The sequence below is a fragment of the Gigantopelta aegis genome, chromosome 9, assembly GCF_016097555.1.
Source record: "Gigantopelta aegis isolate Gae_Host chromosome 9, Gae_host_genome, whole genome shotgun sequence".
NCBI lineage: Eukaryota > Metazoa > Mollusca > Gastropoda > Neomphalida > Peltospiridae > Gigantopelta > Gigantopelta aegis.
The window spans coordinates 63,997,982-64,025,605 of record NC_054707.1 but is presented as its reverse complement, the minus strand read 5'-3'; the positions used below and the strand labels follow the sequence as shown (position 1 = coordinate 64,025,605).

General features: G+C 37.0%; 1 protein-coding gene across 1 annotated transcript; it reads right to left on the bottom strand.

Annotated features, from left to right (window-relative positions):
• Positions 1–1,837: 1,837 nt before the first annotated feature.
• LOC121381160 (FMRF-amide neuropeptides-like) lies at positions 1,838–25,801 on the bottom strand. The gene is made up of 3 exons (XM_041510333.1): positions 25,732–25,801; positions 14,024–14,182; positions 1,838–3,356 (listed from the first exon to the last, which is right to left on the bottom strand). The coding sequence occupies exons 2-3, from the start codon at positions 14,157–14,159 to the stop codon at positions 2,248–2,250; spliced, it is 1,245 nt and encodes a 414-aa protein (XP_041366267.1). The 5' UTR covers positions 14,160–14,182; positions 25,732–25,801; the 3' UTR covers positions 1,838–2,247.
• Between the last annotated feature and the right edge of the window lie 1,823 nt (positions 25,802–27,624).

The window sequence follows — 27,624 nt, the reverse complement described above, 5'->3', positions numbered from 1 at the left end:
GGTGCAAGATGGCATTACTCAATTTTACTTAATTTTGAATTTTTTAGCGTCCTGTAATTATTTGAACAAAGGGGTGTTCCCTTTTACTTTGTGAATTAGCGATACGTAGAATGGTGTATAGATAATAGTGTGCAGTGTTCGTTAGAATATGAGCTGGTTCTGCACAAAGGGTGTCAATGACAAATGGACAGCCACACCTCCATTACGTCATCTAGAATATCTTGACATGTTACTGCTGCCACTCAAAAAAAGATAAAAAAAAGTGACAAGCGAGGACACAGGCTGGTCCTAGCTCGGGGAAGGAGCAGAAGGTACGACCAACGCATCCCAAAAATGAGAAAAACGTGTTCTTTTATAAAACTGGCACATTTTGTTTAGCTAGATTAGACATCGTGTTATTCAAGTAATTAAAGGTACTAGTACACCAAATAGTACCTGAGTGGGTCACACAAACACGTATACACCTACTTCTCTCTCTCTCTCTCTCTCTCTCTCTCTCTCTCTCTCTCTCTCTCTCACACACACACACACACACACACACACACACACACACACACACACACACACACACACACACACACACACACACACACACACACACTCTTCCGTCGTTTCACATCAACAAACATAGTTCTTTGCAAGGAACCATATGATTATTTCCAAATCCTAGCACTGCGTTAGACTACGTTGACTTACCATGTTAGGCACCTAATAACCAAGGATTAAACAACGTGCTGGCATGTTTAATCTCACTCTCCAGACCAAGTTTTCACTTGCCCATGTTAGACACACAATATTCAACAGTGTATTGGTGCCGTACAAAACATACTACTCAGTGTAAAGCTAAAACCTGGAATGATTCAAAACGGTGAATTTGGGCCACTAAATTAATAGCAGTTTCTGAAAGAAGATCCGAAGATGGAGTCGTCTCGCCCATGGGCGTTCAGGTCCTCGTTGAATGTTCTAGGTGTTTGATTGGTACCAGTCGATGGAACACTCAAGTGAGCTACACTATATTGTTTATACAGACATGCATGAGCACAGATTGGTACTAATCAAACACCCAGAAACTCCAACCAGAACCCGAAAACTCGTGGTCTGACCCTAACACCAACACATTCCTTATTCAGCAATTATGAGACAGTGTGGCGTTTTTAGAAGAAAAAAATGAAACGGAATGAAATATGTTTCGTTCAGTAGTGTCAGAGAGTGCCCGGAACAATTGTGCAGAATCCTGATTTGTAACAGAGTGTCCGTGGATAAGTTTACTCCACGCCAATTCTTTTTTAAAAAAACTTTTTTTTTCCACCTGACTGGGCCCGATGTAGTCTTGGCGACCTGAGTTAATTCTATATTATTTTTACAAGTTTTTTCCCCACTGGTTTGTTAGTGATTCATTTATTCATTCATCCATCCATTCGTTCGTTTGTTCCTTCATTCATTCCTTCATTCACTCATTCATTTTCATTTACTCCATTCGTTCGTTTATTGATTGACTCATTCGTTAATTCGTTTATTGATTCATTGATTGATTCATTTATTAAGATGATGTTCCGGGATGTATGGATGTATACTTTTAAAACTAAAATGTCAGTTGTATTTTTAACATAAAACACAAATACTAAGATTATAATTTAGCTTACATTGCTTTAAAATTGTATAAATATGTGCAGCGTCATTTAAAATATGTCAATACCACTACTGCCACAATGCTTTTTGTTTTAACAATTATAATAATACTGCATTCGCTTAATGCCCTTAACAGTATTTAGTTACGATACATTTTTCTGATTTTATTTTAAGTAGCCATATTTAACAAATTCTTTACAGGACAAGAAATGTTTGGATGGATTTTATTTACAAGGTCACCTCCTTTCAAAAGGATGTAAAACAAGTTAAAGCAGTGCAAATAAAAAAAACAAAATGAAGTCAAAAGAATCATTTGATCTTTTTGGTTTTATCGTTGCTCGCAAATCACGTAGAAAGAACTACAGTGACATATTCTGCATAACATTCTGAATCATTCCCATTGATTCCTTTAACGTCTTTTTAACAGTCTGCATACAATGAGTATAGTCATTTATATGTGAAAAATAAATACAAAATCACAGCATTCTTCTTCTTCTTTTGTTTGTTTTTTGTTTTGAGCTGATTCTTTGGTTTAATACAAGATCACAACTACAGTCCAATGAGTTGTGCGGGGTAGACGACAGAGAGCGTCCGTTCTTACTAGCTCTCCGTCCAGGACTAGGATGCTTCCTGGTCGTCTGCTGTCGTGGAATCCCTCTTGCCGAATCTCATAAAGCGCTTGCCAAATCTCATGAATTTCTTTTCAGGGCCGTCTCGTCCAAAACGCATAAACCTCTTTCCGAATCGCATGAAGCGCTTCTCTTCCTCGGGTCCCCTTCCAAATCGCATGAATCTCTTCTCTTCTGATCCTCTTCCAAATCTCATAAAGCGTTTTTCATCTACGTCCTCCTCGTCCCCACGGCCGAACCTCATAAAGCGTTTGTCTTCACCGTCCCTCCCGAAGCGCATAAATCGTTTGTCTTTCTCTCCGTCTCTCCCAAACCTCATAAATCGTTTGTCTTTTTCTCCATCTCTGCCAAACCTCATGAATCTTTTGTCCTTCTCGTTATCTCTTCCAAATCTCATAAATCTTTTGTCCTTCTCGTTATCTCTTCCAAACCTCATGAAGCGTTTTTCTTGTTCGGGTCCGTTTTCGTCTATTTCGTCTGAGTCGATAACCTCGTCCGCGTCTTCGTCCCCTCGGCCAAACCTCATGAATCTCTTGCCGAATCTCATGAATCGCTTGTCCGGGTCTCTTCCAAATCTCATGAACCTCTTTTCGCTGCCATCTTTGCCAAACCTCATGAAGCGTTTCTCGTCCTCTCCGCCTCGCCCAAACCTCATGAACCTCTTTTCGCTGCCATCTTTGCCGAACCTCATGAACCTCTTCTCGTCCTCGCCGTCTCGCCCAAACCTCATGAACCTCTTGCCGAATCTCATAAACCTCTTGTCCTTGTCGTCCTCCAAGACTTCTCCAGCCTCGCGTTTCTCCATGGATTTAGAATCAGCATCTCCTGTGACGTCGACGATTTTGTCATCAGTTTTGGTGGAAGTGGGATCAGTTGCTCTTCTCTTTCGGGTTAAGGGGGCACTCTTGTCATAGTCGGATTCGATTAATGCTGATTTTATGAGATCTTCTAGTGAGTCGGGGTCGGATCGTCCGAATCGCAGAAATCTTTTCTCCTGTTTTGGTCTCCCAATGCGGTAGAACTGACGTCCAAAACGTAGGAAACTATCTCCGCTAAGTCCTCTTCCAAAGCGAAGAAACCGCTTTTCCGTACTTTGACCTGAGAAAAAACAAAAACAATAATTACCCATGCGTCTGACCGGTATAGTTGCTCAAACTAATAATAATTAAAAAAAGAAGACAAAAACACTTCTCTCTGAAAATTAACTAGAAATTAAAAAAATGTCATCGCCTATCGGGAAATTTCTGCGTTTCGTTTTTTAATGTTATTTATATTACGAGCCAAAAAAGTGCAATTGTTTTAATGATATGGTTAAATAAAAACTTAGCTTTACTTACCAACATGTGCCACGAGTTTGTTCACTTCAAAAATGTGCTTGAAGACCTCCCCCAGAATTCTTCATAAAAAAACAAAACAAAAATAAGAAGATAATCAATTTGGAATACGAAAACAAAATCATATTTAATCCCAAACAATTGCACGCAAAAATTTCCCGATGTCGTAACAATACGAGTGACTTGCAGAAAGGAGTCTAACTTCTTTAGCTACAGTGTCATCTGTACTGCCGCCTATCTGCAACACAAGACAAACTCCAAATAGGGCTGTCTTACCAACAGCAAAATAACCAAATATGATTTTATATTATATAGGATATTAAATGTACGTTATTCTCTGTAACACTCTGGGCTTTCCTCCACTATTAGGCCAGTTAAGAATTCTCTAGATGTTCAGGTATGCTAATTCTAAGTAAGAACCTTCACAAGGTTCAAGACGGGGCGCCGTGTTATATATCTGGAGAACCACATATCTTTAAGATAGTTACCAGTTAATAATAAGTTTATGTCTCGGTGTAAAATAATTTTCATGTCCATGGAATAAAGTAAAGCTTAAGACAGTGGAGCGTATCCTTGAACACTGTTTTATAGTCACTAATGATACTTTATCGGTAGCAGAGCATCGGTGTCACCGTGCGTTGTATTTAAACACGGGGTTGTATTGTAAATGCGGATTATATTAAGCATTGCTAAAATAAGAACATAGCCTAAACATATTGCTGAAAATATTTTTAAAAAACGAAAACACACAGACACGCACAAAGAAAGAAAAAACCCACCACCACGTGTTTGTCTAACACCACTGAGTAAAACCTCTCCCCATTACTATATTAAAGACATCCCTGTGAGTAGTATAATTGGATATTCCACACTGCTAGATAACACTTAGAACAGCAGTTATGATATCAATATTTACTTTTATTTCTTTTAAATGTGTCGAGTCCATTGTACGATTAACAAATCGTGTCACTCAGCAATCGCAGCTTTATTACATACACTCTTGGCAATAGTAATCGCAAACTGTACACTATATTTAAACGTTCTTCTTTCCTTCTTTGTGTGTTTGTTTGTTTCTCATTTTCTTTAGTTCTCTTTTTTGTTTATTACTTTTCTTGTCTTTTCACATACATATGGACCTTTGAATATAGTATGAACATGATAATATCATGTTATGCAAAATTTACCAAAAATGTAATTACGTACGCTACAAATTACTATGGTACTCTTTGATTACTTTTATTCCAGTTATTGACAAGATCTTATATCCATAGGTATCTTAACCATCTGACTCGCGGCCCTCCACGGAATACGGTGCATTGTGGAAATAAAATCATACACCATTCAAGCTACTCGCGCAGGGTTCCCAAGAAAACGTTATTAGGATTTTACTCGATAACCGACCCCAACTGGGAAATCAAACCCACGTTCATTCTTCAGCGCGATATCGCGTTTCTACACGCGGGTACCACGTGGGAACCGTCGCAATTTAACCGCCCATTTGTGCTCGCTCCCTGGCACACTGTTGCGCTGATGTTGAACGAACGTCAAACTGAAATTAGACGTGCGTTCCACCGGCGGTGTAGTAAAGCGGTTTAATCGAATTTCGTACCAAGTCGCGGGGTTAACATTTTATGGCTACAGTTACACCATAATAATCGAAAAATATCGCCGATGATATTCTCTGTTGAACGGCGAGGGCAAAAGTGTTTTATCTAATCATGTCATAAACTTGCTGGTCAAAAAAAAATTACCACGCGAACTATGGCTTGATAATAATAAAATTAATATTATATTTTTCTCGTTTTAAACTTGAAACTTTTTTTTTGACCAACTCTTTTTTTTTCTTGTAAAATCTATTGCGCTGCCTTCTAATGATTATTATTTGTATCTGAAACACTATATTAATTTATAACCTTTGTTGTATAAAGGTTCCAGCCAGAGCACCACGACTGGTATATCAAAGGCCGTGGTATGTACTACCCTGTCTGTGCATATAAAAGATCCCTTGCTGCTAATCGAAAAGAGTAGCTCATGAAGTGGCGACAGCAGGTTTCCTCTCTCATTATCTGTGTGGTCCTTATCCATATGTCTCACGTCGTAAATAAAATGTGTTGAGTGTGTCGTTAAATAAAATATTTATTTTCTTTTGTTGTATAAAACTCAATGGCAATGAAATGTACTGAACTTAAAGTTACCTGAAATATAATAATGAAATATATTAGTTACGGGGATGGAAGGTTGTTTTGAGGTTTTGTTTACAACATTCTTAGTACTCAAAGTATATCTACTTTAACTTCACACTGTTTATCGGCCTCAGTTGTGGCGTGGTTAAGCCATTGGGCATAAGTTGGTAGGTGCTGGGTTCGCAGCCCGGTACTGGCTCCCACCCAAAGCGTATTTTAACGACTCAGTGGGTAGATATAAGACCACCACGTCTTCTCTTTCATGAATCATTTATTTGTATTTGGATAATAAAATAGCAGTGTACGACAATTTTTCCCAGCTGTTTTTATGATTATTTTGTTTCTACTGTACTTATATTATGGGATAAACAAAGCAAATGTTGTTGTCCTTGTCCTTGGTTTCTACGGGCCTGAAAACTACATATCCTGGTATCTTGTTTTTTATTTATGTCATATACGCGTATACGAGGTAACGCAATAGTTAATAATATGTCAGAGATGGACGTGTCCATACGAAGTTTTTGTTGTTGTTGGGGTTTTTTGGTTTTTGAAGGACACCAAAAGAACAAATTGATTTAAGTAACCCGTTAGTTGAATGAACTCTCCTTTCTGTCACCGACGTCAGACGATGCCGTATTTCTGGAGTAATTGTTTTCACTTTAACTCAATTGTGTGGCTACTGTCAGGTGCACACCATCAACTGCCATCCCAGTCGTGTCAAGTCATACTTTACGAGTTCAGATCCCTGGACGGACGGCAGTGTTAAAGGAACACAGTCCTCTAAAAACAGAGTACGATACTTATCACTGGGATTGACAGTCTCTTGCTCTTTGTGCTTCTAATGTTAATAGAAGCTCCTGGCAATGCCCTTTTTGTTGTCACCGTTTGTCACGCTGCAGAATTTCGATGACATATGGTTCTTTGAAGTACATTTTAGACATACATCGTAATTAATTAGGATGTGTGACAAATCAGAACACTTTAAATGGTCACAAATATAAATATTTACTCGTCTTCGGATGAGCAGTTGAAAATGTTGGTTTCTGAAGGGATTTTAGGTAAATTGAGCACGAAACTAGGTTTTAGTCAGAGGACCAAGTGCAGTTAAAGGCACATTATCTATTTTAGAAGATGGTTTCAACTTGGGTAGTGATGTGTCAAAATCTCGTCTTACCGCTTAAAGTGTTCCGGATTTCAAAATATCGTCTACTTAAAGCGTTCCGGATTTCAAAATACCGTCTGCTTAAAGCGTTCCGGATTTCAAAACTTGTCTTTCCGGTTAAACTGTTCCAGGTTTCAAAATCTCGTCTTACCGCTTAAAGTTTTCTGGATTTCAAAATATCGTCTGCTCAAAGTCTTGTGTTATCAGTTAAAGAGTACTATATCGAAATATTGTGATATCGGTCAAAGTATTCCGGATTTCAAAAGGTCTTGTTACCAGTCTCTTCCTGTCGTCAAATACCTGGAATTGTGCGTGTAAACATAACTTTGACAAAACAGCCAGTGTATTATGTCTTGTGTAGAGAGATACGAGTTTATGGTTTTGTCATTCATATTAAGTACTCGCTACAATCACATTCGAAGATTGGGTGGGTGACGGATTTGAGGCTAAAATGTTCTGTTACCGTTTGGTACTGATCAAAGCGTTTCAGATTTCAAAATCTCATGTTATCGGTTGAAATGTACCTTATGTCAGAATCTCGTGTTACCGGTTAAAGTCTTCTGGATTTTAAAATCTCGTTTTGCGTGTTAAAGGTTTCCGGATTTCAAATTATCGTGTGCTTAAAGTGTTCAGGATTTCAAAATATCTTAATTGTTACCGGTTTAAATGTTCCGTATGTCACAATCTCGCGACATTTGTATTCAAACCAGAAATGTGTTTGGGTTTTTTCCCTGATCATTACACTTCTCCCACCAAAACCCATAAAAAGTCGTACATGTTTTCTAGAAATCGCAGTCCCATTCCATTCATATAGCACAAGTACTTTATCAAATTTCGACCTGTTGTTTATGTATTTATTCAATACTTGTTGTTTTCTCATTTCGGTCCTTATGCATTTGATAAAACATGCTACACTGCGACATTAATGACTGTTTTACACGGTGAAGCGTCTTTCTGAGTTTCGGCATCACATGGCTGTGGGCGAACGTTATTTCAAGTCTATTTGATTATGTCTTCCATTAGTCCTCGTTTCTCTTGTAAATCACAAGTCCTGTTTGCATTAATGCGTTTTGCTGTTGGCTGTTGGTTATAGATCATCATGGTCCGTTTCATTAATTTCTATTTACGAAACACTGTTAAGACTAAACGAGACGTGGATGTTGTCTTTTCACAGTACACGAGGTGTGTGAACATTTAAAGTTAAAAATTTTGTTTTGTTTAACGGCACCACTAGAGTACATTGATTTATTGATCATCGGCTATTGGATGTCAAACGTTTGGTTATTTTGACATATAGTCTTAGAGAGGAAACCCGCTACATTTTTTCCATTAATAGCAAGGGATCTTTTATATGCACTTTCCCAAAGACAGTAAAGCACATATCTTTGATCACGGCCTTTGATATGCCAATCGTGATGCACTGGTTTGATGATAAATAGCCCAATGGGTTCACCGACGAGGATCGATCCTAGACCGATCGCGCTGTACTGTCTTGTTCAGGTTTAGATTTGTCTGACGAGTATTGGTAGTGGCAGTCCTCCTAACTGCGAAACATCTGACAGGGAAGCAGTCGTGATATTGGCAAAACATCACTTTGACTCATTCGACAGCGCTCCCCTGACACATTATCTGATTGTTGTTTTCACGTTCCAATACAATGTCATCCTACCTATATTTCAGAGGCCGTGGTATGTGCTATCCTTTGTGAGGAAATTACATATAAAAGATCCCATGTTGTTAATGGAGAAATGTAGAGGGTTTCCTCTGAAGACTATATGTAGGAAATATGTTTGACATTATTATGTTTAATTAATTAATGTATTAATGTGCTCTAGTAGTGACGTTAAACTTTTTTTTTTTTTTTTTTTTTTTATACAAAGGGCTGTTCGAGAACTGATTGCATGATGGAAGCAGGAAGTAATTTGATTTTAGTATCATCCAGAAAATAAAATTTCATTTAAACGATCTATCCTAAGTGTATAGCCATTTTAAAAGGTTTGGGGGAAATAAAGTATTTTTTTAACATTATTAAAATAAGAATAATTTTACTTTTACCTATTTGCTTAAAATATGGATATACATTTCTGGACATAGTAATGTTTTATATTATCTCAATATAAATTTTTGTCTAAAATAAATTTGTACTTATGAATTATTATTTCTTCAATTGGCCAAAAGATTTGGAAATAATGCGGCGAAAGGTGATTCCAAATATATTTAACTGTATAATGGTTTATATTTAGAACATGTTAAAGGGACATTCCTGAGTTTGCTGTAATTTTTAAGATGGTATCGACTAACAAGAGACTTTTTAACGACTGTAATTACATATTAAATGTATTTTCTGCATAAAATATTAGCGACCGGCCTCGGTGGCGTCGTGGTTAGGCCATCGGTCTACAGGCTGGTAGATACTGGGTTCGGATTCCAGTCGAGGCATGGGATTTTTAATCCAGATACCGACTCCAAACTCTGAGTGAGTGCTCCGCAAGGCTCAATGGGTAGGTGTAAACCACTTGCACCGACCAGTGATCCATAACTGGTTCAACAAAGGCCATGGTTTGTGCTATCCTGCCTGTGGGAAGCGCAAATAAAAGATCCCTTGCTGCCTGTCGTAAAAGAGTAGCCTATGTGGCGACAGCGGGTTTCATCTAAAAAAAACAGTGTCAGAATGACCATATGTTTGACGTCCAATAGCCGATGATAAGATAAAAAATCAATGTGTTCTAGTGGCGTCGTTAAATAAAACAAACTTTACTTTTAAAATATTAGCAGCTGTATATTAAACGTGTTTGTGATTGTTCTAATATTTTGTACTAGGTTAAAATTCATTTTATTTCCTAAAATATTTTTTTTTCGTACGTACGAAATTATTGAAGACAAAATCCAGTTTGGGCTTCTTACAAATATTAAGACGACTAGAAACACATTGAATATACAGACATTGATATTTTAAACAAGAAAATATATTTAATATGTAAGTTTAATCGTAGAAATATTTTATTAGTCGGAAACATCTTACAATGCAGCAAACTCAGGAATGTCCCTTTAAGGTAAGACAGTGTTTAAAAAAAAATCAGGAAACCACCAGGCTGTGTATTTATATTGTTGGGGGAACAAGCGGAACTCTTAATAGGACTAAAAACTCCAGCTAGCTCCTTTAAACTAAGTCAGCTTTTTTTGTTTAAATGCAGCTGGCCCAGCAGGTATAAAGTAATATTACAGTGCCTCCCCTCCCCCGTGTGCTGTATTCTGAAACAACCTTGAGTCAGTCTTTTCTTATTACTGTTATTTACAAATACCTACGGCAAGACCACTTACGTTGTTTCTGTTAACACGTTCTTCCTGGACGGATGCGTAAATACACTATTTCTGGTTAAGTTAAGACAAGCTAATGGCCATTCTCGTAAACCATTCGGTTACTGCATTATGATCTGAACGCGTAGGTTAACAATTAGATGAAAACAAATATGTGTAGCCGTTAATGCGATGAAGACAAATAGCGTATCTCAAAAGTCTAATAATGATGTATAATGCGTAGACTAAATATATCAAAGAGGAAGGTGGGAAATATTTAAAGATGCTTTGGCTCATTGTTCATCGATGTTCACTGATTGAGAATTTGGTCTCATGGGCTAGAAAAAAAATGGTTTGTGTCCTTTATTATTAATCACGATTGTAAAACAAACAAAGGAACAGCCATTCTGAAAATTATTAGACAAATTGTTAGTATTTGCGTCAAATTGAAAGTATTTTAATTGATCACTTCAATCAATATGTTTTAATATGAACCTTCTTATAAAGCTACGAGTTGCAATCGACAAATATGTGCGTTAAGGATACTTCTGACAAAACAAAAAAATATATAATTTTGTATTGATTGTAACAATTTAGTGTTAACAAAATATTGAGAGAAAAAGCCCCTGGATAAACGTGTTACAGCATCTAGAATACGATTTCACCGGTTAAGGAATTGTGGTTGGGAATATCACCAAATGTGTGTGTCTCCTGCCCAACATGAAGCGGGTTTTAAAAAAATAAATTCTGAAAATGAAAAAGTGTCTGTTTTGTGTGCAGAAATCGCCGTTTGAAATATCACCAATTGACGGCCACAAAAAGCTTACAGTAACAGGAGGGGGGCGATAAAGGAATCGGGGCACAATAATAAGGGTGTTTTCCGCGTAGATAAAAGGGTGTTTTCCGCCTAGATAAAAGGGTGTTTTCCGCCTAGATAAAAGGTGTTTTCCGCCTAGATAAAAGGGCACATTTAAACTATGACGGGCACTTTTCGTATTTTCTGAACGGCAACTCCCCTCTGCTCCAACTATATACGGACTTGAATTTGCAAAAATAGGGCAATGATCCTCTTCACCCATAATCATTTCAAGAATAGCTTTTGAATTGACAAAACCATCATTATTATTCTTTTATATTATTATTATTATTATTATTAGTAGTAGTAGTAGTAGTAGTAGTAGTAGTAGTAGTAGTAGTAGTAGTAGTAGTATATATCGGTAGGCCAACGAATTGAAATAACATCTGTCAATGCAACTGACTTCCAACGTCACAAAACATGGTGGCGACAGCATTTCCGGTTTCGAAGGATGAAGTTGTGCCGTGAATGCTGATTTGTTTTCTGTTGTGTTGTAAATCTGAGGCGAAGTACTCGGAACATCGGTATCAAATTCACTCGACTAATGTATTCATACGCCGAGTTAGCGCGTCACTTGCGGCCACTAATATTGATATTGTGCCCCCTATCCTGTCCGCGTGTTCTTGCATGCGGTAACAAACCGATGGCAGACATAGTGTCGTGGCCGTATTTTAAGTGTGTTATACTAACCAAACTTCAAACTGTCTACACCGTGTAAGGATCCAATTAGCGTTATTGTCTTAACCGAATTTCGGCGTGTTAACGTTATAAATATATAATATTTGTTCAAGACACATTGGCCTAATCAGGGTTATCTCTGTACTGTCAGTTCAAGATGGGCAATTAGTTTTGTGTATTAACGTTCTGCTGTTGTTTCAGAATCAACCGAAGAGTTGTCCTAATGACTGAAATTACATCTGCTGGTACTGCGGGCCCGACTGGCCTCGGTGACCGACCTCGGTGGTGCAGTAGTTAATCCATCGGACTACAGACTGGTAGGTACAGGGTTCGCAGCCCGGTACCGGCTCCAACTCAGAGCGAGTTCTTAAGAGTTCAATGGGTGGGTGTAAGGCCACTATACCCTCTTCTCTCTCACTAACCACTAAACAACTAATAACTAATCCACTGTTCTGGACAGACAACCTAGATAGCTGAGGTGTGTGCTCAGGACAGCGTGCTTGAACCTAAATTGGATATAAGCACGAAAATAAGTTGAAATGAATAAATAAAATGGTCTCGATGGTATATGTATACTAATGGTTAATCTATCAGACTTATAGGCTGGTAGGTCGTGAGTTCGTATCCCGACACTTGGTCCCAATCAGAAATACCGTTTCGGCTCAATGGGAGTATAAGGTTACTTTATCAACTTCTCTGTCACAAACCATTAACAACTTACCATTAACCCGTTGTCCTGGAGAGACAGCCATATAATATTGGCGGTGTGCATTCAGGACAACTTGCTTGAACCGTAGTTGTTAATAACTCAAGTTAAAATGAAATGAAATGCGGACCTTTTAAATGTACAAGATTTATTTTTTATTTTTTTAGTAGTAGTTTTTTCTTTTACAACTTAAATAACTTTAGTAGCAACATTAGCTGTTTATAGTCCTTCCCAGCAGTGAATGTCCTTTTTCTTTTACTATGGTATGGACAACAATCTATTTATTTCTGAACAGATTGTCTTTTTAAATTGTAGACAAAAATAGTGTGGCCTTTTGGTGTGGTTTTGTTATTGTTATTGTTATTGTTTTGTGAGGTTTTTATTTTATTTTTTTATTTTTTTTATTTTTTTGAGGTGTGTTTTGTTTTTGTTTTTGTTTTTGTTTGTTTTGTGTGGGGGGGGGGGGGTAATTTGGGGGGAGGTGGGTGTTTGGGTTTTTGATTTTGTTTTGTTGTTGTTTTTTGGTCCCCAAAACATTTCTGCTTTTCTTTTTCTGTCAAATTAAACTGAAATTATTTACACACAAAAAAATTGCATGGAGGCTGGGAAGAACTACAGTGAAATAGCTATTTTAATTGATTTGTTTTCGTTTGGAATCGTTCACTCTTGATACTATAACAACTCAATTAAATGTTAAAAAGTGCTCTGGCCCTATCAAATAGATTTAAACTGTGATATTGACCACGTGTAAACGTCTGCTCTTTTTAGGCATTAAGCTGACAGACCTCCCATTAAACGCCGACACAAAATACCCACGCTGATGTAGTTGTAGCCAATTAACGATACTGGGAAGAGTTTTATTTATTTTAGTATGCAAATAGCTTACGGAACTGTATTAGTGTATAAAACAATATTGTCGGAGAGGTATAATAGACGATAATGTGTATGGCGCTCAAATTTGTAATTATAATCGTTTCTCTTTCGGAATGGGATGTAGCTCGGTGTTAGAGCGTTCACCTGAAGTACTATGGGTTGTAAAATCGATCGCTTCCGATTGAATTTTGGTTTTTATTCATTTAAACAAGTGTCCTATGACGTGTACATCAAAAGTCGTGGTATGTGCTGTCCCGTCTATGGGAGAGTGCATTTAAAAGATATCTTGCTGATTTGTGATTATGTAGCTGTGACAGGTTTCCTTTCTTTGTTTCTGTCGTCCAAATGTCGAAATAACAATATTATGTTAGTCACCAAATACAGTAGTCTTAGTTTAAAACGTGTTGAGGTGTCGTACAGCAAATATTTTTTTCGTTTCCTCCCTCTCGCTTTCGATATCATTAAAAATATAACTTGGAAATGTTACTTGTAAATCCAGTTTCATTACTAACGTAGTGTTAGTATTATTATTATTTTAAAAACATACATACCAAGTGGTTTATTCCGTGTTATATTTGACTTGTCTCATTAACATATTTAAACTACGGCTATTTGGTGTCTACAGTGACTATTTTAAGAAACTAAGAAATGTAACTATAGTGTTAATTAAGCTCACCTCTGAGGATGTCACAGATGCGGAAGTTCGCTGGGTTGATGCAGTAGGTGCTGATGTCGGAGAAGGCGGCGGCCTTGCCGCACAGCCACTTGAGAAGGACCACACATACGAGACCTAGGGACGGCCAGGGACGCATAGCGTTTTATCTTGTTTCAGGTCCTGAAACACACAACCACGAACAGTGTGAGACAAATATTAAATGTAACAATATATAACCTGGGCCGTGCCTAGCATAAAATAATTAGCGACAGACACGATTAACAAAAATATAAGGTCTTCTTTCGCAAGACCAATACAAACCCTCTACCCCCCAAAAAAAAACAACAACAAAAAACAACAACAAAACAACAACAAAAAATCCAAAAACAACAACAACAACAAAAAACCCCCAAAAAACAAACCAAAGCAAAGTTAAGAAATTAAAAAACAAAACAAAAATAAATAAAATCAAATAAACACAAACAGAAAACAGGAAAAAACCCTCAAAAACAAAACAAACAAAATCAAGCAAACAAAAACAACGAAAGTAATAAAATAAAAAATAAGATAATCTATAAACAAAGCCATTAACCAAATCAAGAAAAACTACTACTAATAATAGTAATACTCATTTAAAATTAGACATGAACGAAATTACATATGCGAGTATCCGCGAGTCAAACATCTAACAGAGAAGGAAGACGTGTAACTTTACGATCTTCCGTTATTGATGCAGGGCCGCAACATATGCCTTAGTGTTTAAAAACTAGAGTCTGTTACTTTAAGGGGTGTTCGCTTCAACTTTACGCGCCCAATTCTATCGGTCGTCCTCTAACGGTCTCAGATATTTTCAAATAGTTAAAGTTAATTAAAATTTTTGTTGTAATGTTTATGGGCATATAGCCGAATGTATAATGTTTATATTTAAAAACAAAAGTTAACAAAAAAAGATTTGACGTGAAGCCGCCATTATGCAACTTTGAGACTGCACATTTAACTTTAAAGTTTGTTAAATGTTTAACGACACCACTAGAGCACATCAATTTATTAATCACCAGCTACTGAATGTCAAACATTTGGTAATTTTGACATATAGTCTAAGAGAGAAAACCATTAGTAGCAAGGTGCACTGGTTAGAACCATATGCACATTTAACGTCTGAAAATGGTCAAATATAGCTATTGCCGAACCAACATGTTTGATATTTACAGTAACCCCAGTGGTAAAAAGTGCGTGCCTGTAAATTTTGTGAAGTAAATCTTCTTCGACAAGGTTTGTGTGACAAGAATGCGGAAGCAAATAAAGTTAATTATAGATCGAATACTTCTGTCCATGTATATGTTATATCATCAATATGGAGTCCATATTAATCCGTCAACTATGCAGAATGTAATGGGGTTGTTTTGGGTTTTTTGCAGGCAATATCGGTAATAATGGTTGACATTGTCGTCATCAGAACAGTAAAAGACAAAAATAAACTTTGGTTCAATACGAACTTCTATTTTTCTTTTTTTCTTCTTTTTCTTTTTTCTTTTCTTTCTTTCAAATGTCCGGTTACGTGCGGATTAAATTGGAATTTTTATTTATTACCTACATTGTTATTATTGAAGAAACGTTTTTTTCATGAATATTGGTTTATAGTCGTTATTGCTTTTTCTTTTCTTTTTTTTCTTTCTTTCTTTCTTTCTTTCTTTTTTATTACTTAATTTTATTTATTTATTTTGTGTGTGCGTGTAGCATTGTTTAAAGATTTTCGATTAATTTTTAAAACATTTTTGTTAGTTTATTCAATGTGTAAAATTAACAATCTCCCGGCTTCTCCGGTCATTGAAAGATGCATTCGATGTCACGGTTACCGTACTTTCATCATGTTGTGGTTCGGCGCCCATTTACATGGCTGATGTCATGTCTGATGCCATGATGATAATTTCTTTAAAATAATTCAACTCCGAACGTGACTCTGTAATATTTATTGCAGGTTGCTCTGGAGAAGAATCGAAGATTACATTGGCTAGCGTTATTAGAGAGATGTCTTTTAGATGTCTCCGTGAACGTCACTCATCGCGTATGAATACGTCCGGAGAAAGACGTTTCCGGTCTGTCGGCAGAATACGAGATTAGTAAAGTGGGTGATTAGAACATAGCTCGCCTAATGACATAATCATTTAAAAATTATTTGGTTTTGATATTTGGCAAGACACGGTGACCTTCTGCAATACACGTCTAAGAATCATCCAACTGTAAACCGTGACAAGTTGTAATGAATACAGACAAATGTTATTTTCCTAAGTCCATTTTTGTATTCACGTTAATGTACACACACACATTCAAAATGACCATACGTGTACAAACACATTTACTGTGGACGTAACTGCAACTGCAAACAGGCACTTGTTAATTAACATAAACTTCACAAAGTGCCACGCGCGTTCGCTATAATAGTATGCAAACAGGAGGATATATAGAAACTGTGTTTGAATATTAACTAATTGGTAAAAGTCATAAGTTCATGCCACCGTCATATTGATTGATTTTTTTTCATTTCGGTGAATGACATAATATCCCATTTCCTTAATGATCGGCTTTCTCTCCCTTGTGTGGCAATTATCAATGATTCTGTAATCACTGATAATTATTTCTATTTCACACGGAACCAATCGAGGTATGCGTGCTACTGGACTGCCACATGGAGTTTACGTTCCAGTAATAATATACACGCATCGTGATCTAGTCACAGGAAATTGAATTGGTCATAAATCGAGGTCCAGTTTCCCTGACTAAATCTGAATGATAAAAACACTCATATTCAAAATCGTATTTCTGCACAAGCAAAAGTTGATGGGAAAATGGTAGGTGTGTTACAAAGATGACCATAGGTTAAAACGTTAATGCTTGTTTTGTTTAAAGACGCCACTAGAGTACATTGATTTACCAATCGTCGGCTATTGGGTGAGATGGCCATAAGAGACAAGCCCCTGTCGCGGTTGGAGAGACAAGGAATGACATGTGGAGATGACCAGCAAATGATGTTGAGAGATAGGAGAAGCTGTCAGAGCGGGAAGAAATTGGTTCAAAGGAGGTCATGGAAAGGGGGCATGGAATTAAAAAACCCCACAGAAAATACTACAAAAAAAAGAAAGAATAAAAGCCCTAAATAAATTCCCTGATGTTTTGACAAGATCATGAGTGTTCCCTTGATATACTGCCTAGTGTTCCGTTTGTAGGATGATTGACTGTCTCTCCCCATAACCATACATCCTTCTTTCTTTGGGTGTATTTCATTTAAATGTCAACCTTTTTAAAAATTAATTCCATAGATGTATAATGCCAATTAAGTTAATAACTACATCTCAAATTGGTGTAATAGTGTGGTCATTTAACTATCCAAGCTCGGATATATTTGCAGTTGTCTTTTGATCAATAGTTTTCCTGCCTTGGATATATTTCCCGGGGAACTCGTGTGTGTGTGGTGGAGGGGGATGGATGAGTATTTGAGTTATAAACAGAAAGAGCACATTAGGTTTCTTAATTAAACAATCAGTCAGTCAGTCAGTCAGTCAGTCAATCAATCAATCATTTCACACGTGCTGACATTCACTGAAGATTCAAGCACGTCTCTTTGAGGTACGCAATATTATTGACCTTTTTTCATATGAAGTCTACAACTTAATGTCGTATTTGTTGCGACTCCTGTCACAAACTTCACTCAGTCATAGTTGATTAAAAAACAAAACAAAAAAAACCCCATTAAATGTCTCATGTATTCTTCGAAACTGTCAATTACACTACGTGGCTTGCACGTGTAAATGTCCCGGGAAGTAACCTATAATCTGTTTTTCTTACACACCCGTTATTTTTGTTAACACATAATAATATCACACATACGTGTAATACCAATTTAAAGACATACGACTGGCTGCCCCAAGGTGATCATCAGGTCACCACTGCCATACCATCCAATGAAAAAAAAAACAACAATCGAAATCGATTGCACTGTGACGTATATTAGTTAATCTGTGTCTGGACCTTTTTTGGATATAGGCACTTTAATAAAGTTAAAGAAAGAAAGATCTTAAATTGATTTCTATGTGACGCTTAAGTTAACTGCAACAATAAATATGTTTTGTTGAACAAGATGTTTAAAGTTTTAACCTGAGGCTTTTTGTTTCAGAATATGTAAAAAATAGAATACTACATTCGTGTCCGTTAGATACCATTTATCTTACAACTGTTTAAAAACATATCAAACTCGCTTTGGATCCTGCAGAGAAGGAAAATAATTCGTAAAGGTTTTTATTCCTTTTTTTTTCTTTTTGTAACACGAAAGTTTCTCACTTTCGGTTTAAACTGAAATATACTATTTGGTTCACTTGTTTTGTTGGCATCTAATTGTGCAAGGTCCTACTCTAACAGTAATAACAACGTTGTACATTTGTTATAGGAACTACAAAAAGAAGGAAAGGTTTTATTTAACGACGCACTCAACACATTCTATTCATGGTTATATGGCGTCAGGCATATGGTTAAAGACCACAGAGAAATTGAGAGAGGAAACCCGCTGTCGCCACTTCATGGGCTACTCTTTTCGATTAGCAGCAAGGGATCTTTTATATGCACCATCGCACAGACAAGATAATAAATACCACGGCCTTTGTTACACCGGTTGTGGAGCACTGGCTGGAACGAGAAATAGCCCAATGGGTCCAACGACGGAGATCGATCCTAGATCGACCGCGCATCAAGCGAATGCTTTACCACTGGGCTACGTCCCGCCCTAGGAACTACAAACGCGACCCGGCATTTGAAACACGTGGAAATGTAGGAAATGCAATCAATTCCATACTTCAAACAAATCTAATGGCTCGCGAAAACAACGCATACATTATTTATAATCAATAACCTGACAGTTAATTTAAACTTCCATGTACAATTATATATAAAACAACATATTGGTTACCAGCCATGTCTGTAATACTTTATTCCGTATCAAAAATAACTAGTCTAATTATGAACTTGGATCTTAATCAAACATTCATAAGCATATCATATGACGACAAGCATACTTTTATAAAATCATACTTCTGTATCATAAAGAATACATTGAAAGGGACGTGGGAAGCAGGTAACATTTGAATAAACTGGGTAATCGATAAAATTAACAATAATGTTATAGGAATTAGACATTGTCCGCCACAAATTGTACTGGAGTTCAGGACTGAGTTCAGCCAGACCGAGCAGAAAAACGTCCGCTATGTGCTTAACGGTCAACCAAAAAGTCACGTCTGGAACCAGTGAAATAAATAGTTCGCAAAAGTTAGCGAAACGTTTCCTGACTGAACTTGGGGCAGCTGTAACTATGTATCACTATATACAGCAACTGTTCAAAGGCCTTGGTATGTGCCTTGCTGCATTAGGAAAAATGTAGCGAGTTTCCTCTGATGACTACGAGTCAGAATGACCAAATTAATGTTTGACATACAATAAGCCGATGATTAATTAATCAATGTGCTTTAGTGGTGTCGTTAAACAAATCAAACTTTAACTTTCTCTCGGTCTCTACTCTCTATGTGTTTATTTCTCTATTATGTCTTTGTCTCTCTCAGTCTGGGTTTTTTTTCTCCCATCTTTGTATCTGAATATTTATTCTCCCCACCCCCTCCCCCTTCCCCCCATATGTACGTGAGAATCGTTTCTCTAATTTGTTTGCTTTTATTTTGTTGGTGTTGTTTTGTGTTGTTCTTTTCTTTGTGGTGTTTTTTGTTTTCAGGGGATGGGTGATTGTAGTGGTGGTATGAAACAATCCATATAGGCTTAATACATAGTCATGGTTTGAAAATCTAATGGTATATTTTTAACTTCACTTTGCTTGATGCAAGTATTCTTCCTAATGAGTCTAGTTAGACAATAATGTAATCTTGAGCTTGTTACGAAACCTAATTCTCAAGATGAGGCCACAAAAATATGAAATATATTGCTGAACAAAAACAGCCTAAGGGCAGATCCAAACGTCATCATATGGGGTATGTGCGTAAGGAATTATTTATTCTTCATAATATCAACCACTCACATCCGTTTTAACTTCTAGAAGGCATACTTTAAAAAAAAAGCAGACACCTATTTTGAAGTGTCTTAGCCCTGTATGAGTATTTCACAATTCTTAAGGAAGCTTTCCTTGATCTTCTTGTTACCATTAAAACTGCGACTCTCCTCTTCTGAAGCTTTTACCCGCTTTCCGCTGCCGTTAATGTGATGGTAATGGCATAATGCCTTAGCTGTGGACAGTGTTACAGTCACCGTGCTAGTGTCTGCCGTCCCGGCTAATTGTGACTCTGTTTGCCCATTATCCGCACGACTAAGGTTAGGATAGCTCTCCAAGTTCAACGAGCATAATGGAGTGGCTTCTAACTGAAAAGGGGAGATAATGACGTTTGGATTTCGCGCTTCGGGCGGCAGTGGCACTTGTAAACTGTGCCACCAAGTTTTTACCATAGAGAGAGAGAGAGAGAGAGAGAGAGAGAGAGAGAGAGAGAGAGAGAGAGAGAGAGAGAGAGAGAGAGAGAGGGAGACACAGAGGGAGACAGACAGAGAGAGAGAGAGAGAGAGAGAGAGAGAGAGAGAGAGAGAGAGAATGGTTTTGTACTGAACATGATAGGTGAACCAAACCTACAGCAGCACTAGTAGAGTAGTAGTAGTAGTAGTTGAAGTAGTAGTAGTAGTAGTAGTAGTTGAAGTTGTATTATTATTATTAGTAGTTGTAGTAGTAGTTGTTGTTGAAGTTGTAGTAGTAGTTGACGTTGTAGTAATAGTAGTAGTAGTTGAATTTGTAGCAGTAGTATTAGTTGTTGTTGTTGTAGCAGCAGCAACAGTAGTAGTAGTAGTAGTATAATAGTAGTAGTGGTAGTAGTAGTAGTAGTAGTAGTAGTAGTAGTAGTAAAGTAGTAGTAGTAGTAGTAGTTGAATAGTAGTAGTAGTAGAGTAGTAGTGGTGGTGGTGGTGGTAGTAGTAGTAGTAGTAGTAGTAGTAGTAGTAGTAGTAGTAGTAGTAGAAGCAATAACTGTAGAAGTTATAGTTGTAGAAGTAGCAGTTGCAGTAACTGCAGCAGACGTAGTAGTAATAGCAGCACCAACAGTAGTAATAGTAACAATAGTAGTAGCAGTAACAGTAGTAAAAGTAGTAGCAATAACAGTAGACGCAGTAACAGTAGAAGTAGTACTTGTAGGAGTAGCAGTAGATGTAACAGCAGTAGTAGAAGTAGTAGTAGCAGTAGTAGAGGTAGTAGTAGTAGTAGTAGTAGTAGTAGTAGTAGTAGTAGTAGCAATAGTAGTAGCAGTAGCGGTAGTAGCAGCAATAGTAGTAGCAGTAGCAGTAGTAGAATTAGTAGTAGTAGCAGCAGCAGTAGTAATGATAGTAGTAGTAGTAGTAGCAGAAACAGTATATAAGTAATAGTACCAATATCAATAGCGATAGCTGCTGCAGCAAAATAACACTAAAAATGGCCTGTTTTGAATTTTTAAATTACGGAATTACATTACACTTCCGGTTAGTGTTGTTATTTAACCTTTTTTTGTTTTTAGCATTATGGTAAATAATTTGAAAATAGAGTATTAAAAAATAAATCATATTAGTCAAATTGTGATTTTTTTTTTACTTTACAAATTGTCTGTTAAACGGGGTTTTTTCTTCTTAAATCTTTAAAAATGTATCGTAAGTCGCGTATAGTTCTAAATCTGACCAGGTCTGGTGGTTATAAAACTTTTAGAGTCTAGACTCGATACTAATAGTCTGAGACACTAATGTCATGACAACACCATACAAACTGTATGCGTGTGACGTCATTAGAGATTGAGTCTGGACTCTAAAGGTTTTATAAGCACGGGCCCAGGAGACAGATAACTTTTTATCCACAGAGTGCAAAATTAAAAAAGAAAATGTCGCATCACGTCTGAATAACAGAAACTATTCATTAAAGATCGTGTCATCTTACTTGAAAGAGTATAAGTGGTATTTGAAGAAATCTGTATTCATTTTAAAACCATTCACTAATCATTACCAACACAGATAACGTGTAGAGTCCAGATTCAATCTCTGATGACGTCGCACGCATACAATTTGCATGCTGTTGTCATGACATTAGTGTCTCAGACTCTATTAGAGTCTCGAGTCTAAAAGTTTTATAAGCACCAGCTCAGGTATAATTGTGATTTCATGTAACTTGTTGAAACTGAAATCATCCATTTATGATGTTCCACCCAGTGCACCACGACTGGTATATCAAAGGCCGTTGTATGTGCTATTCTGTCCGTAAAAAATCCTTGTAGTGGGCTTCCTCTTTAAGACTATATGTCAGAATTACAAAAATGTCTGACATCCAATAGCCGATGATTAATAAATTAAGGTGTTCTAGTGGTGTCATTAAACAAAACAAACTTATCTCATATCGATTAAATTCCAAGCTATTATGGCTGAATATAACCGAAGCGGTTAACACTGGATCCGGATTACAGAGGTGTCGGTTTGGAAAGTGTCCCCTGTATATTTTGTTTGGAAATTTGAGTCCGTGATTACTTTGTGCAGTAGTTCTGCAATAGCTAGCATTCAATCATCGTGAGAAATGAATGAATGAATGTTTAACGACACCCCAGCACGAAAAACACATCGGCCACTGGGCGTCAAACTATGGTAATGCAAACAAATAAAGTGATGATCAACATCAATAAAAAAATTCAAGATTTAAATAAAAACAGTGTAAAGAACTGTGCAAAAATACAAATATCACAGATAGATACTGACTGTTACTCAAAATTTCAATTGTATCTCTAAGAAAACAAGGGGATTTGTGCTGTATTGGCCATTCTCAAAGAGAATGTTACAACCCTGCACCATGGTGAGGTTACAGCGGGTGCAGGGGCATCGTGAGAAAGGTATATGTTATGTGATAAAACTCGACAAACGACACGGTGTTGTCTTTCGACGTGATAAAGCACAACAGATCGCGTAATCTCTTTTGCTCTTTTCATATAATATTAATTTGTACCGACTAGGAACATCAGTAATGATCGACCTCAGTTTCAACAAAGTACATAAATGGCACGTATTAGTATCGATTGGCGATTGGTTCTAAAATGCATACAAATTTGATAAAATGTTAAATATAAACCGTCACGATTACTTTTACGGACTGATGCACGGTCGGTTTAGGATCGATGCCCGTCGGTGGGCCCATTTGACTATTTCTCGTTCTAGCCAGTGCACGGAGACTGGTATATCAAAGGCCGTGGCATGTGCTATCCTGCCTGTGGGATGGTGCATATAAACAACCTCTTACTACTAATGGAAAAATGTAGCAGGTTTCCTAAGACTATTTGTCGAATTTACCAAATGTTTGACATGATCTAGTGGTGTCGTTAAATGAAACAAACTTTAACTTTCAGGGACAATAGCTCGGATGAAATCGGTTTAATTCGGCGCATTTCGTCAGTCCCACTTGGATCTGGTTTAGACAGTCCATTGTAGTTTAAAATGTCGTTTAACAAAATAAATATTCATTCGTTTTTGTTTTAAACAATACAGGTATTTTTTCTATCGTGAATTGATTCAGGTTTTAAAATATATGGTTATTCTTCTTAATGGTTGCTTAATAGTCCGTGCGCGCGCGCAACACACACACACACACACACACACCACACACACACCACACACACACACACACACACACACACACACACATATATATATATATATATATATATATATATATATATAATTTTTTTACACACACAGATATATATATTTAAATGTTTAGTTTTAGTATAAGGGAACCGTGTATCATATCCACTTGTATCTGAGCAAATCAGTTTGACTGAAACAAAGTATCCGAAAGTATTATGTACAATTGACATATATCTAACACAGCGTACACTGTGCACAAGTAGTATACGCATTAACACTTTATAGAATTTTTCAGTTAGTAGCAAGGAGTGTTTTATATGCACCATACAACAGACAGGATAGCACATACCACGGACTTTGATATATCAGTTGTGGTGCACTGGCTGGAACAAGAAATAGCCCAATGGGTCCACAGACAGGGGTCGATCCAAGACCGACCGCGCATCAAGCGAGCGCTTTACCACTGGGCTACGTCTCGTTTACGGACTCGCCTTTGTGACAAAATACATGTTTGAAAATATTTAACCGGCCTCGGTGGTGTCGTGGTTAATCTATCGAACATAAGGCTGGCAGGTACAGGATTCGCAGCCTGGTACCGGCTCCCACCCAGAGCGAGTTTTAACGACTCAATGGGTAGGTATAAAACCACTACACCCTGTTCCTGTCACTAACTACTATTCACTAACTCACTGTCCTGGACAGACAGCTCAGATAGCTGAGATGTGTACCCAGGACACCGTGTTTGAACCTTAATTGGATATAAGTATGGAAATAAGTTGAAATGAAATGAAATAAAATGCCAATATTGGGCCGAATTGACCATTCCTGTGTTTGACCAACAACTATTTACAAGTACATGAACGCTTGCGTTTTAGAAAACTGGCTTGGTTCATTTGGCCCCATTGTGTATAAAGGTTCTTCCTAGAACCATCAAACGAGTTCCCTACAATGATATCGAAAAGAAAGGTCTTTGTTTGTTTGTTTGTTTGTTTGTTTGTTTGTTTGCTTTCACCAGTAGTAATCTAATGTTTCTGATATAATCGTAAAGTGAATGTAAAAGTGCAGTACGCGTGGAAACCCCCCGCAGTAGCTTTCTTTCAACAAATCAGATATTATCTTAAAATTGAATGAGGAACATTTTGTTTCCTAGAAATATGAACATTAAACTATGCTTACTTGATTTAAAAAGCGCAGAACGTAAGACACAGAGGTAATGTGTCAACGACTTGCAAGCTGTTTGAATAGTTTTTAACTTGCGCACCAAGTCTGAGGCTAAACCCCGTGCTTAAATGGTTTAGCTCATCAGTGAATATAGTTTTTCAGCAACGTTTCTCAAATCCTCTCCCCTAGCATTTCAGCAAATCTGTAAACTATTTCTGTTGGTAAAATGGGGTGTCTTGCGGTAAAACAAAAGCAAGTTTTATGTGGCGGAAGAAGACGATTACTCTGTGAGGAAAAGTAGTCCATGAAACGGAAAAAAACATTCTTCGCTAAAGTATAGTTCTTTACAATGAGACTAAAACCAAATGGGGATATTGGAAGAAAATCATTAAAACCAGTTAGTAATGAAACATTCTAAAGACTTTGTTGCTATTGTTTTTGTTTGTTCAATAAACGTTTTGTGGGCTTTACGTCACGTTTTTCTCTCGTAATTGCGATATTATCTAAAAGAAATTATCTTCTACCTACTTCACTATCATCATGCCATTAATAAGAACAAATAATGTTAAAAAAATTCAATTTAGAGATTGACAACAGTTCCCGAATTACGTATCTTTCCTGTTTCGTATAAAATTATTTTACGTTTACAAACGCCAGAACAACAAGACATATCGAATTTTTCAATCTTTGTAACTCAAGCAAGACACTATAAGTAATCTATAATTTTGCGTCAAAAAAAGCCGAAACAACAGAAGGTATTTTACACAGACTGATACTTTTAATAAATGCTCCTGTATCTTTAATAATAATTAAACATAAAATGTTAAGTCATGGCTTTAGATACATTGTAGAATAACTAATAATATTTCTGATAGAAACAATGGAAAAGAAAGACGTACCTTCAGTGGTAGTTGAGTGCGTGTAGAGTTCCACTGGGTTGCAATGTATTGACTGGCGAGTTCAGATGGGCTTCGGGCCGTCTGACACGGCTTTATATTCACCGCTCACGTGACCGAATTGACGTATAGTCTGCTGTGACGAAGTTTCGTACTCCGGACCGAAACTCCCACATAGTTCGTTAATATGCAGATAGGAAAATTAACAAAATATAGCGTCGAATGAATCCCCCGGTGGCCTGGAACAACTGATGGTCTTGAAGCTGTTCCAAAATAACGATATGGTCCATGGGCGTAGCGGATAAACAATATTAATGACGTGCAGTGGTTGTCTACGAAATCTAAAGAACAACATATTATTGTTGTAAACCACTGTAGCTCCTACAGTATAAGTACAGTTGCTATTGATTATTTTATGAATTGATGTTTATGATTACTACATATGACTTTTATTGTACAATTACAGCTATAGGTATGTATGACTTGATATCTGCGATGTAACAGTGCAAGTACAGTTTTTTATGACTTGATAATTCGGATTACTTTGTATATACTTTATGCAACTCTTACATTACATGTCAGGCCCGTAGCGGGAGGGGGGGGGGGGGGGGGGTGCCCGGGCCCCCCAATAAAAAAAAAATCATAACCTTTACATCAGATCTAGACTGAGTGTAAAAGTTGTAGCGAGACTAACGGATCGAGACTAACGGATCGAGATTAACGGTGAGAGTTACAGTAACGGGCAAATACCCTTTGAATCATGCCCCCTGACCCCCAGAATAACTCACGCCTTCAGCGCTCGTTCAATTGGGCCCCCACCAACAATGTCCACTATTCTACGGGCCTGCATGTGCAGTTGTTATAGATTTTTATGACAATGATTATATAAAAGAAAGTTTTTAGTAAAAATGAATTTGCTAAAGAGTTTTGTTTTTTATGGTGTTTATTATTTTCTTTACATGTAAGAATAAAGATAAAATCATATTCATGTACATACCTTTGTTTGACACTCAATGGCTAATATTTATTTGTGTGCTGGGGTGTCGTTCAACCTTCAGTCATTTATTCAATACATATACAGCTACTATGGAAGTTTGGTGATAAACATTATAACAAACACAAATGCTACAGGTTGCATTGTACCAAATCAAGGACATCCGTGTTAAAGTCGGAGCTATATAAGTTAATGTTCGTGATGGACGTTGCAAGTAAATGTGAGAAAAATTAAAATAATGATTTTTATTTTACAAAGGAAGACAGAATACAGCCTAATGGAAACTGGCTATAACCGATGTAACAGAATATTGTAATTATTCAGGTGTAGCTCTTTGCTGCATCTACAATTCATAGTGCACACATGACAGTTGCAATGAAAGCACAGAAAGAAGTTTTCGGTGTCACAAAGTCGGCGTCGATTGTTTTACCGAAAACAAAAACCGAATTATCGTTAATGTTAGTTCACACGTACTTTCAGAGCATCTTAAATTACAGGTGCAAAATGTGGGATTTCCACAATGGGGCTGACGTCAGAAAGGTGTATAATAATTATATCACATACTGTCAAGCCTTGTGGGTGTTGATGAAAAGACAATGAAATTTTGTGTGCATACAATGTCATGTACACTTAGTACACAATATAAGACGTAACTAATTTGCTTTAAAAATAATCTTAATACTGATGGACAAAACAAAAGTGTACATTGTCAAATATTTATCAATACTTTGTTGAATATATTTGTAGAGGGTCCCTGGAAAAGGAGTTTTGTGTTTGAAATGATCTATAGGGCATATTGAAAAGCCTTAGGAAGCTGTCGCTTTCTCTTTCGTATTGGATTCCAAAACTTTATAAGAATCCATATGAGAGATATATTTCGGGGTCTAGCAAATGCACCACCA